The sequence below is a fragment of the Neovison vison genome, chromosome 10, assembly GCF_020171115.1.
Source record: "Neovison vison isolate M4711 chromosome 10, ASM_NN_V1, whole genome shotgun sequence".
Lineage (NCBI taxonomy): Eukaryota > Metazoa > Chordata > Mammalia > Carnivora > Mustelidae > Neogale > Neogale vison.
In genome coordinates, this window is record NC_058100.1 from 73,566,266 (window position 1) to 73,579,542 (window position 13,277).

Consider the following 13,277-nt stretch of genomic DNA (forward strand, 5'->3'; position numbering starts at 1 on the left):
AGGCACGGCCCCCCCACACACATTAAGTTACCTGAACCCATCCTTCTCGCTTACCCTGTGCTGAGGCCCCAGGGGCTGGGTGGGGAAAGATCACACATTCATTTTCCTCCCCGCCCCCCACCACCTCCCAGGGTTACTCCGGTCTTTACTGATACACAACCTATGTAAGTTGAGGGTGTACAACCTGATGATTTGCTACACGTATATTATGAAATGACTGCCGCGTGGGTTCATTTACCCCCCATCCCCTCACACAAGTACCTTGTGTGTGTAGCCATAACTCGGAAGATCGACTCTCGAAACCACGCTCAGGTGCGTGATACAGTCTGCTAATTACAGCCGCATGTGCATTCGGGCCCCAGAGCATTTCCATCTCACAGCTGGACGTTTGGACCCCTCACCGGCATCTCCCGGGCCCCTGACAACCATTCCACTCCGTTTCTTTGAGTTTGACTTCTTTAGATTCTACATGGAGTGAGAACATCCCAGAGCTTTCTCTGACTTAATTTCACTTAGCCTAAGGTCCTCAAGGCCGATCCATGTTGTCACAAAAGGCTACAGAGAGACCTACATGCTGTGTTCCCTGAAGTGTTATCTGCGCTCGCCCGGTGTGGGGCACGTGAAGATCAGGCGGTGGTAATTTCTCTGCATGTTGGCTGGGAGGGGCTGAGGGGGCTCATGCCGGAGGCTGCCCTTCCGCCCGCCTGCCCCTTCAAGAGGCCATATCTGTGCCTTGAGGACCGGGGCATTGGTTCTGCTCTGGGGAATTGGGGCCCAGCAGGCTTCCTGGAACGGCCCTGGGCTGCGACACAATCCCTCATTGAAACACTGGCCTCCAGCCCCTGCCGTTCTGCCAACAGAGTCACATGCACCCACCTCCCCCCCTTCACCCACCCCAAGGAGAACAACGTGACCTTTGAAGAAAGCAAAGGGTCGCCTCATCAACAAGAGTGGGTTTGCCAAAAAGTGAGTCTGCTGGCAGCTCGCCCCTCCATCCCTCTCTCCACGTTGAAGGACTCGGCATTTTTCTCCTAGGAACCCACAGAGGAGACAGTGGGGTGGGAGACATTTTGTCCTCACTGTCATCCCAAAGACTGCTGCAAGATGACCTCAACACGCACACATGCACACACACACACGCACATTCACACACTCTCCATCCTCCAGGGACAGGTGCCAGGGACTAGTGCCAGGGAGAGAGAAGTGTAGGGATAAAGAAACCTTGCAGACCCAGCAGGCCTCTGCCTTACACCCTACAGAGCTCATTGGAAGATTTTGCCCTCCCCCTTGGAAGTGAAAAAGGGGGACCCATTTTCCACTTGACATGACCACTTTGTAGGGGAGAGAAGGGCAGGTAGAATGATGTGGAATTTGGGGGGGTGTCACAGGACTCGGTAGGTTGCCCTTGTCCCCAGGTGGGCAGACCTCACTGTCATCTCCCTGTGCTGGCTTGATTTCTGGGTTGGTTTTGTCTCTGTAATAAATTCCTTGGTGACACAATGGTGCTTCCAGATATCATGACCTCTTTAGGGAAGTAGACTCTCAAGAGGCCCCCGGCCTGGTTTCATTGTGGGGCTGGGGACAGCGTCCATCCAGCTCCGGGAGTCCTCACTCCCCCATGGTCTCCCCCTTATTTACCTTACTCACGTCTGGAATGTTAAGGAGAGCATGCTGGGGACCCACCTAGCCAACTAACCTCTCTGGCCAAGGATAGGTTTGTAAGAAGAGCTCTGGACCAGACTAAGGTGGGCTGGTTCTCATTCCATTTCTGCAGGAAATGTCCTATTGACCTTTTTTTTTTTTTTTTAAAGATTTTATTTATTTATTTATTTGACAGAGAGAGAGATCACAAGTAGGCAGAGAGGCAAGCAGAGAGAGAGAGGAGGAAGCAGGCTCCATGCCAAGCAGAGAGCCCGATTTGGGACTCGATCCCAGGACCCTGAGATCATGACCTGAGCCGAAGGCAGCGGCTTAACCCACTGAGCCACCCAGGCGCCCTCCTATTGACCTTTAACCGAGTGACTTCCCCTCCGAGAATCTGAGATTCCCTGGATAATTTCTAGGGCTCTTTCCATTGAGCAAGCCCTTGATTTTATAAAAGAGAGACTTGAGGGTCATGTGGGCAAAGTAGAGCTTTTGCCAGGGCCAGGACAGAGCCCTCCACTGTGTGTGGGGACCCGAGAGCCATCCACTGTGTCCTCAGATGAAGAAAGCACAGGGCTGGGCTAGTGGTCCCAGGCAGCAGGTCAAGTGTCAGCCCTGCTTCTCCTAAAAATGGTCCCTTCTCCCCACCTGTCCTCCACGCTCCAATACACTAGCTTTCCAGAATTAGCCATTCTTGGGCCACTGGCAGAAAAACCTTCTAAGGGTGAGAATGCCACTGTGGGGAACTCCAGGGAGCATGTGTTCAGAAACCCCAGATTTCCCGTTTACCCCGGGACTTTTCATTTCTTTTCATTTCCTGCCAAGGCTGCACCCAGGCAAATGGTACAGATAAAATTACTTTTCTGTGCCCCAGCAGACCATGCAGCCCTGGCCCACTTGAAAGGATTATTCTGGACCTTTTAGTGCATCTTACTCAAGACTTTCACTTACCGACAGTGCACGTAGCAGGGGACCCCTTCCTGCCACACTCCGCCTCTCCTCCCTGATGTCTGTCTTCTCCCTCGGGACCCTTCTGGCACCTCTTGGTCCTGCCTTAACTCTGCCTTCTCCATACCGCCCCTCTCTGGGCCCCTAATGCTTCTCTTCCACATCTCACTGTGGCTGAGTCAGGAAACTTCGAGGTCACCTGCTCACCCACAGCCTCTGCTTTCCCCTGGAAAAGTCTGCCCGTGACACCAGCGCGTCCCAGACCTCAGCGCTGGTGTGGAAGAAGCTTTGCATATGACTTCATGCTAGAGCCATTAAGAAAAGGCCTCTTACAAAGTGACAGAAACACACATTTTACACCGAGGCCTTCTCCCCCAGAAAGTTACCGTCAAAAGTCTTGCTGTTGGGGGTGCTTGGGTGGCTCAGTAGGTTAAGCCTCTGCCTTTGGCTCAGGTCATGATCTCAGGGTCCTGGGATCGAGTCCCACATCGGGCTCTCTGCTCAGTGGGGAGCCTGCTTCCCTTCCTCTCTCTGTGCCTGCCTCTCTGCCTACTTGTGATCTCTCTCCCTCTGTCAAATAAATAAATGAAATCTTAAAAAAAAACAAAAAAGTCTTGCTGTTGGAAGCATGGTGCCCTGACCCCAGCATTGGCACCACCTGGCTGCTGGTCAGAAACACAGTGTCTGCTCAGTCGGAGCCTGCATTCTATCCAGACCCGCCCCCCAGGTGGTTCACGTACCTGACTTGTACATGGGCCCGTGCACGCCACAGGTGAGGGCTGGGCGAGACTTGTGCTACCTGCCTCCTGATCCCTTCCATAAAAAGTGCCGGAAGGAGTGGCGGGCTCCACTTCATCCCTGCACTCATTTGGAAGAGGGATTTCCACATGGCCATGTACTTCTGCCGTGAGCAGAGCCACAGTGATTCATCGGTCCCTAGAATTTTCCAAAGTTTAGGCAAGGAGGTGCTTTCGTGTGTGACAGAGAGGAAGGCGCGGTGGGAGGCTTGAGGCCTGTGGACCACGCGGGGCCTTTGGGTCTTTGCTCTGGAGCCCTGGTTCCGATCTGCTGCCGCCCAGGCTTCTCATCCCCGCCCTGCTGGCCTGGGAGCCCCCTTCTCTCAGCGGCGTCTAGAGCCCGGCCTCTTTCAAGCAGCCTTGTCACTTTTGATAGTTGGACTTCCCTGATGGCATCATTTGGGCAGAGGCTGGTCTTTCTGCTCAGCTGCGTGGTTTGAGGTCCCCGTGGAGCTGTCACCTCCTCCACGAAGCCCACACTGGGTCTGTCCCCATCTCTGTGTGGCTGTCCCACAGAGTTCTGCAGCTGCGAGCAGAGAGCCCAGGCACCATGCCCACACCCAGGCCAGCATCGGCGTGCTCCCTGCGGGCTGGGGCCTGAGGAACCTGGGCGAGTAGTCATTTGCGATAACCTATAACCAATGTCTTCTTTTCTCCCCTCACAATGCTAACCCACCGGAACTAACAGCAAGCATTCAGAATGAGCGTAAGTCCCCGCGTGCCTCTCTGCACTCGTGCCTCTGGGAGGTAGGAGGGCAGCAAGGAGGGGCGGGAGAAGTCCAAGTGAGGAGATACAGGGGGATTAACTACCTTTCCACCCTGCCTGTGGGGGCTTCTTGACACCAGAGCCCCTGCAGTGTGGGCCCGGGAAGGGGAGCGGCCAGCCAGAGCCCCCCATTGCTGGGAACAGCAGAGGAGCAAGGGGATAAGAAGGGCCGCTGCTCCCCCTGCTCCGGTGGCCGGCACAGGAGCTGCACGGAGAACACTAGACTCGGGCCGAGTGAGACTCGCTGGCTCTTCGGCGGGCAGACAAGTCCCTGGGGACTGGGCCTGGGAGCTCCAGCCTCCCCACGCTTTGGCCATCTGCGGACCCTCCAGGGCTCAGAACCATCCCGGCCACCGGGCTCTGGAACGCTGGCTGCTTTGTGGTCTTGATTCATTCAGTAAATGTATTTCAAGAAGTCTCATGCACTAAGCGTTGCACCAAGTGTTGGAACACAAGAGTGGGTAAAACAGAACTTTCTCATAGAGATTCCTTGAGATCTGAAAGAGATTCTCCTTAGGCTCAGTCCTTGACATAACCCCCTTTCCCCTGGCCCCGTTTAAGGAGCTGGGCCCCTGACACAGTGTACTGGCACACCCCCCACCACCGGCTTGCCGGCTTGTGCTGTGGCTCCCGAAGCCCTTCGGTACAGCCACTCCCCAAGCCAGGCCTCCGAAGCCCTAAGCGCCCATGTTTGTGCTGTTGCAGTATCCCAGCCCCCAACCATCACCAAGCAGTCTGTGAAGGACCACATCGTGGATCCCCGCGACAACATCTTGATCGAGTGTGAAGCCAAGGGGAACCCTGCTCCCAGGTGAGCGCACTGGCAGGTAAATCCACGCGCCCCCGCCCCCAGGAGATACTGAAACCACACCCTGGCCCTGAGCGTAGCTGAAGCAGTGGATAAATTAAAATTATCCAGAAGACATCTCTTGGATACCTACCTGGTGGAAAGTACAATTCAGAGAACTAAGAAATGTAGCTGAGGAGGAGGCTGGGATCCAGAAATCCTCAGTGGCTTCAAGTCACACCCGGAAGTCACGACAAGATACTAAGTTTTTGACTGTCGGTGTCACACATCCTTCCACTGCCTTACCTCCCCAACTCTCCCCCACCCAGTGCACCACTACCGTGGGTAGCTTATAAGAAGTTCCTCCTGCTGGCTAACCGGAGTCTTTCATGCTGAGCACATCTCGGCTTGTGAGCACGTCAGCATTAAACAAGGCATCAGCAGACCAGAGCCGAAGGCCTGCGGTGTGCGGATGAGTTAAATGATGCTCCTCCCACCATCTCCTTAGAGCCCCTCTCCGTCCTTCAGAGAGGGACCCATGTCCTCAGGAAGAGGAAGTGAAATGGAAGCACAGAGGTATTACATGCCTTTGCCAAGGTCGCCCAGCTTGAAATGGGGCGGTGCCTGGAGTTAAACCCAAGCCTCTGGTAGCACCCCCACCCCAGGCCAGGTGTGTTTCTACCAAACAGAAGACACGGGAGATGGAGAGCTGTTCTGCTATTTGTCCCCCTCCTTCAAAGCAGCAGCAGCCACAGGCTGCACCGTGTAAACCAGACACGACTGGACCCTGTTGCTGGGCGTCTGTCTGGAGAAATGAGCCAGGGCAGAACTTCCGGTGTACGGCAGCCTCCTTCTGCCTACCCCCTAGCCCCCCACCCTCCACCCCCCAATTTGCATGAGCCTGAGAACAAGGAGCACCACTCTCATCCAGGCTGGAAGAAGCAGGGGCACCAGGAAGGGTCAGGCGGGACACAGATGGCCTTCTGAAGTTTGGTCTGTCCACCATGGTTCCTTTGCAGGGACAACGATTCCATGACAAGGAGCAGCCCCTATTGCCCCTGCTTCTTTTATGTCCTGAGCGGCTGCAGACGTAGCCCCCACCCCCAGAAGCAAAGGGAGATTCTAGTCTCTTCTCCCCTGGGGTCTTTTGAAGGCTGCCGGTTCTTTCAAACGCCCCTCCTGGGCTATCATGTGTGGCCCCTGCTTTATACTCTGTACCCACTGAGCAGGGCACGGATAACCTGAGCCATTGCCCTTTGGCTTTTTTTTTTTTTTTTTTTTAAGATTTTTATTTACTTATGACAGAGAGAGATAGCAAGAGAGGGAACACAAGCAGGGAGAGCTGGAGAGGGAGAAGCAGGCTTCCCGCTGAGCAGGGAGACCGAAGCGGGGCTTGATCCCAGGACCCCAGGATCATGACCTGAGCCAAAGGCAGACACTTCATGACTGAGCCACCCAGGTGCCCCACCTTTTGGCTTTAGAGTTGGTTCTCAAACAGGGAGACAGGAGGAGCAGAACTAGCTCCCTGATGGGCTTGGCTCGGGTGAAATAGGAATTTGGGCTTGCCTTCGTAGTCAGAGGCTGGGACGCCCTGGGGTAGAAGCTGCAGCTGACTCGATTTTAAAGCAATCTGAGTCCCCGCCGGCTCCTGCAGAGGACAGACTCTCCCAGTGGCTGCTTGGGTACGTGTCACTTACAGCCATGACTCTCAGCCTTGGTCTCAGCACTAATGTCAGGAGCCTGCCCTCCTTTAGCTTCACCTATGGCTCTGGCCTGGGACTCTGCATTTTATCCGACTTCCCAGCCAGTTCTGCCACCTAGCCAGGGGGACATGGAGGAGTGGTTTTGGGACTGGGCCAGGGACCAGGGCCCTGAGGTTCTCACCTGGAGCCCGGAGTCCACTGTGTTCCTCCTTGTTGCCTCTGCTTCTGCCCCCACCCCATACTGCCCACAGCTTCCACTGGACTCGAAACAGCAGGTACTTCAACATTGCCAAGGACCCTCGAGTGTCAATGAGGAGGCGGTCTGGGACCCTGGTGATCGACTTCCGCAGCGGGGGCCGGCCCGAGGAATATGAGGGGGAATACCAGTGCTTCGCCCGCAACAAATATGGCACGGCCCTGTCCAACAGGATCCGCCTGCAGGTGTCCAGTGAGTAGCATACCGGCTTGCTAGCGTGCCTTGCTCCTCGGCGCATGGCGGTGGGGACATGGAGGGTCATTCCGGAAGGGTCATCCCTGCCCTTGGCCAATGGGTGCCTTGGTGCTCTGCTCATCCTGCCTCCTGTTCTGCCTCTGAGCAGGAGCACACCTTGCCCTCCTCAAAAAGATTTCTTGGAAACGAGGCTTCCGAGCCAGAGTCTTGAACAACTTCACGAGCATTCTGGGCATGGGTGGAGAGGAAGGGGAGGAGCCTTTGGAGAAGTGTATCTATTTAGACTGAAGTCCTTCCTCTCTTGCTGCGGCCTAGAGTCACAGGCCCTCTGCACCCACTCCCTTGTTCTCCCGTTTGCCCTTCTGCTTTTCCTGCTTGTACGCCTGCCCCCAGCCGAGCTCCTTGTCCTGGCCGCCGCCATAACCCTCACTTCATGCTCCTCTGTCTGATTCCCCCCAGAGTCTCCCCTGTGGCCCAAGGAAAACCTAGACCCTGTCGTGGTTCAAGAAGGCGCTCCCTTGACACTCCAGTGCAACCCCCCGCCCGGACTTCCATCCCCAGTCATCTTCTGGATGAGCAGCTGTAAGTTTTGGAGGCCTGCCATTTGATTTCTACTTTTATCTTCGGGAGTGGGGTGGGTGTCTTACATGGGAGGGGCTTGCCCAAGGTTGGGAGACCTTGACTTATGAGAAGTAGGCGTAAAGGGACCATGTGGCGGAAAACACATCAAGAGGCTGCTCAGGCCCATTTCCTAGATGCTATCGGCTGTGTGATCTTGAGCAAGTTGCTTAACAACCCTGGGCCTCAGTTTGCTCTTCTGGGGAAAAAAAAAAATAGGGCTAGAACCTGTACTTATGTGGTTGATCATTGTAAGGATAAATGAGTTAATACATCCAAGAACTTATAACACAACCAGACACACAGTAAGTGCTGAGTAGTATTTGTGAAGATGAAGAAGAACCAGAAAAAAGGAAAGGGGAGGAAGAGGAGAAACTGTCAATCAGCCAACTGAGGCGGGTTGACATGAAGCCTCCTTTCGGTCTTTAGTCGGTCTGGATTTACTGAGGACAGGGAGGCCACAGGAATGAAACCTTTGATAAAGGAGTGACAGGGAGACAGGACATTTGTAGCAGGGGCAGAGTACCATCCCTGAGAGCTTGTCCTGTTTCATTTTGCACTGAGATTCATTTAACCACTGTGGACCTCGGTTTCTTCCCATGCTTTGAATCATAATAAGTGGGGGCATGCCCTAAAGGTGTTTAGAGCATTGGTGGCTATCTGTCTTCCTGGCTTCCCCTCCCCATCCTCCATACCTGCCCATGCGCCCACCCCCAGCCCCTTCTATCCATCCACCCATTGGTCAGTCCGTAGATCTGCCTGCTTAGCATCCGTCATCCATCCATCCATCCATCCCCGAGTCTTTACCAGCTTGCTTCCGGAAGAAGCAGGGTAGTGAGCTGTTGGCAGAGAGAGTGTGGCTTCGTGCTCACCTGTCGTCTCACTTCTCTGTGTAATCTCGGTGCATGTGCGTGGGGGACGCCGCCTGGCCACAGGCTGGAGGGCTGGCTGGTTTCCTAACTGGTTCAGAGTCTCTTGTCCCCTGCATCCCACCGCTCACCAGCTTATGTCCGTAAGTAGATCCTGAGTGGATCTCATGACCCTCATCTTTCCATCATCACTGGCATCTGCCCAGTGCAGGCCACCATCAGCTTTTCCCTGGGCGCCAGTAACCCTCTATAACTGGCCTCCCCGGTCTTTCTAAAAACATAAATCTGATCGTTTCATTCATATGCTCCCGCCTTTTACTGGCTCCTCCATCACCTGGGACCAAGTCCAGACTTACTTCCCTTCCTGATCTAGTTCCCTCTGCCTCTCAAGCCTTCCTCCTACCCCCTTCCCTGGCTGTGTGCTCTTAATTTTTAGCACGCACTATTCTTACTGCTTGGAAACCTCTTTGGGTCCCTGTCTCTTCTGCCCAGTGTCACGGAGCCTCCAAGGCAGAGCTCAGGGCCCCCTGGCAGGGACTCGGGGAGCCTCCACTCAGCCCATCCCCTTTCTTATCCAGGCTCCCCACTCGCCACACTGCACAGCAGTGATTTCTTTCTCTCCCTCCTCTTCTAGGCTGCCCGCACCCTGAGGGCAGGAGCTATCTAACTAAAGTCTCTTTGACCAATCATGGGCACAGAGCCTGGCACACAGTAGGCCTGCAGTCAATTTTGGATAATAAGTCATTTAAAGAACTGACCTTTCCATTGTTGGAAAGTTGGCATCATTAACCTTGCACTTTCATAAATGATGACTTACATGATCCCAGGGTCCTGGGATCAAGCCCCACATCGGGGTCTCTGCTTGGCGGGGAGCCTACTTCTACCTCTCTCTCTCTCTGCCTACTTGCAATCTCTGCCTGTCAAATAAATAATAAATAAAATCTTAAAAAAAAAAAAGAAGAGAAATGATGACTTAATAAAAGGTCGTGGGAGGCTGAGAAGGCATTAGCTGTAAATCGTCAGCCTGACAAATATGCTTTCACAAACCCAGTAACCGGCAGACCCGGTCGTTTGAATTGACACCTATTGCTTCAACAGTCATGGACAATGTAGCCCACTTCCTCAGCCACTCCTGTGACATCATTGATTCTAAAAAGCACCATTTTCATCTTTTAACATCTCCAAAATTAGAAAGCATCCTAGAATTGTTTATTAGTAGGTATCCAGCAATTATAAATGGCAGTGATTTTCTCTTTCCTGGTGGGAGTGAGAGCTTTAAAAAAAAAAGAAAACAAGTGAACTTGACTCCTGATTTGGGAAGCACCTGAGAGATAGCATTTCCTCCCTCTGGTTCGGAGCCAGTCGGAGCTCCTGGGGCATGGGCGGGAGCTAGAAAAGTCTGGTCACAGAGCATGAGTGTGGCAGGCAGACGTCTTCCCTCACTTCTTTCGCGACCCAGGAGGTGGGAAATCCACTGCTTTCTTATCTGTGAACTGGAAAGAAGCCTCTCCCAGAGCTGAGAGGACGAGAGGGAATCACGTTGAACTCCCGGCACCACCGGCTCTCTGTCGGCACTCCGTCGCCAGACGAATCACGACGGTCACTCCTGTTACCATGCCCGCTCACCTCCGTCTGTACCTCTGCTCCCTTCCAGCCATGGAGCCCATCACCCAAGACAAGCGTGTCTCCCAGGGCCACAACGGCGACCTGTATTTCTCTAACGTGATGCTCCAGGACATGCAGACGGACTACAGCTGCAACGCACGTTTCCACTTCACCCACACCATCCAGCAGAAGAACGCCTTCACCCTCAAGGTCCTCACCAGTAAGTGCAGGTCCCTGCCCGGGGCTGGGAGCCGGGGCGGAAGCCCTCGGACCCCGAGGAGCCCCGGGGACCTGGGTCAGGGGACAGCCTTGTCCCCGAGGCTGACCCAGAAATCCCTCCAGCATGGGGTGCCTGAGCTGTTTCCATGGCTCAACTTGCTTGATTCTGAAGCCTTGAGTTAAACCTGGTCCGGCTCTGAGTCAGTGCTTCTCAAGCTGCGGGCTCAGTCCGAATCACCAGGCCAACGGGGCAGCCATCCCTCGCCCGGCCCGAGCCTGCCTCCACGGTCCCGGCCTCTGTGTCCTCCGTTAGCTCTCCAGGTGCTCGGGACCCACAGCAGCATCCAAGGAGCCCTGCTTTCGGTGGTCACCCAACATCTCTCCCATGCCCTCAGCGTGAGGATTTCTTTTCTAGCTGGTCCCCGTTTGGTGGTCTGTACTTCTAGAAATAGAGCCACAGTACAGAATTTCCGCATTGGCTGGGACCCCAGCATGAAATGTGTTCGATGCCGGACCCCATGGGACAACTCCATTTGCAAGCTGCAGATTAATGTTCTAGTTTTACTTGTTTTCATTTTTATTTCTGGATTCTGTTTGTCTCGTACCGAAGCGGGTCAGCCCTGCCTCACCCAGGATAGCATGGGGTCGGCGGCCCTCCGCAGAGGAGAGAACCAAGTAGTCAGCTCCCAGACACACATCTTGCTGGGGACCCACCGACCTGGCTCTCCGGCTGCCCGTCCTCAGCCTGCCAGGACGTTGCATTCCAAGTGACTGTGTTCGTTTGCCCCGCGGATGTGTAACAGGCCTTCTCTTGAGGAGCACCCTCCACCCCCCCCAAAGACCTTGGTCTGTGTGACTCAGCTGTGGAGGCTGTTTTCCTCACTGGGGACAGTGGTACTTGTGGGGGAAGCCAAGCAAAGGGCAACATGTGGGCGCTGACGGCTGCCGCAGGTCGCAGAAGAGAACCTGAACCCCAGGTTCTCTGCACCCACATGCCTCTCCTGGGAAGGTGGAGAGAGTCTAGGGGAGCTTGCTCCTTGCTCAGGACAGCCGGGGGGGGGCCTGGTCTTCTTTCCTCAGTTGCCCCTGCCAGTAGTGGAAGCAGGTGGTGCCTAGAACCCCAGCTCCACACCCCGTCTCTACCCGGCATGGAGGTGGGCCCCCAAGCAGCAGCTTGCTTCTTGTTCCCCTTCTCCTGTGCGGGAGTTCTTTCTCTCCTTCTCATTGTCTTCTCTTTGTTTTCTCACTTCCTTCCTCTCTGTTTCCCTCCTGCCTTCTTCCTTTCTTCTTTCCGCCCCTCATTTTCTCCCTCTCAGAACCCCGTCTTCCCCCCTCCAGCGCCCCCACTCCTGCAGCTCCCCACACACTGCTCTGTGTTGGAGTCGGGCTGCCCACAATTTGCGAACCGACAGGATGGCCGGAAACCTGGGGACGAGCCCCCACGTGCTCCCGGCAGCAGACCCAGGTCCAGTCTACTTGGCTGCCCCCTCGCTGGCCTTCTTATTCCAGACCAAGACCTAGAGGGGACCCCTGGGGAAGAAGGCTGGGTTGCCTGAAGCGTCTCAGTGCACGTCAGGAGCAATTGCTGGCCAGCTGGCTGGGCCGTGGAGGACGGTGTGGTGCGCCTGGGACCTCTGAGTGGGCTCCGGGGCCAGACAGGGCTGGCAGCATGGGGACGTGAGGGCGGCAGGAGCGTCGAGCAAGATGCTGGATGCTGGATGGTCCTTAGTGCTGTCCCCTGGCTTCCCCTCTGCCTGCCTAGTGTGAGGCTTCTAGTCAGACTCCTTTCTGGGGACTGAGCCAGGTGACCTTCTGTGGTCCTGGGCAGAGGCCCTCAAGGTCACCCAGGAGAGAGGCAAGGGGAGTTGGAGGGGGTAAAGAGCCTTCCTCTGTGGAATTAGGCAGTTAGAGATCTTCAGCATTTAGAAGTCGGGTTTTCCAGAAACATCCTTATCTCTACCTGCAGAGGTAAGGGCTGTTTATTACGGCTTCATTTCTGGGTGCTCTACTCCACTGAAAACTCTTTCCTACAAATGCCAAGACCCCCCCCCACCCCCCGGTGATGGGAACAGAGGCCTGTCTGCTTCCTGGAGTTCTCCCAGGGGTAGCTTTGGCCGGGAGCAAGTTCTGGGCATCTGAGCCAGCCCAGAATTGGGTACAGTTGCTTAAAATAGCACAGTTGTGCTCTGTCTGCTTTCCTGCCTGGAGAGGACACAGGCTCTTTCTTATACCTTCAGAACCGGGTCTGGGGGTGGGAGGCAGAACAGCCAAGCTCGGCTGGCTTCAATGTCCCTCCTCACCTCAGGTTTCCATCACAGTCTGGCCCTTGGGGGAAGATGCCAATCTCAGCGCGGCCGATGGTGCCTTACCTACATATAGGGAATGGCAGAAGGGAAGGTATCTAACACAAAACACTGGGTAGTCTGAAACCATTTTTAAAATTTGTTTTGGGTGCAATCAAAGACAGACAGCAGAGGTGATGTGCCCGCCCCGCTTTGCCCGCCCCAGAGCAAGTCTCTTTGGTGACTGTGGTGAGGGAGAAGGGGTCTCCTGAGGCAGACCGTGGAGCACTAACCCTGCTTCCTTCTAATGTCTGCTGTCTAAGTAGCACTCTCAGGAGTCAGAAGATCTCCCTGGATTGCCCAGATGAGCTGCAAAATCCACAGACCGTGAGATCAGTCCCAAGCTTGGGTCACTTCTCTGGAAAGAGAGGAGTTCTGTTTCCCTCGGTGGCATGGGAGCTTAGGAGCATGAAGCCAGGGTCGTTTTTAGCTGTGTGCCCCTATCCTGCCCCCCCTTCAGAGAAGAATGTCCCCTCCTGAGTACATCTTCAGCCCCTCCTCTCTTCTGCCCCCCTGCCTCTCCACGCC

At 55.0% G+C, this 13,277-nt stretch overlaps 1 protein-coding gene across 16 annotated transcripts in view; it reads left to right on the forward strand.

Annotated features, from left to right (window-relative positions):
• Positions 1-13,277, forward strand: part of NFASC (neurofascin) — a 73,021-nt gene that overhangs the window by 2,347 nt on the left and 57,397 nt on the right. For all 16 annotated transcript variants that reach the window (XM_044267710.1, XM_044267714.1, XM_044267717.1 and 13 more), the window contains exons 2-6: positions 4,078-4,095; positions 4,861-4,966; positions 6,897-7,093; positions 7,556-7,678; positions 10,238-10,408. In XM_044267710.1, the coding sequence (XP_044123645.1) occupies positions 4,078-4,095; positions 4,861-4,966; positions 6,897-7,093; positions 7,556-7,678; positions 10,238-10,408 (615 nt within the window). The remainder of the gene's footprint in view (positions 1-4,077; positions 4,096-4,860; positions 4,967-6,896; positions 7,094-7,555; positions 7,679-10,237; positions 10,409-13,277) is intronic.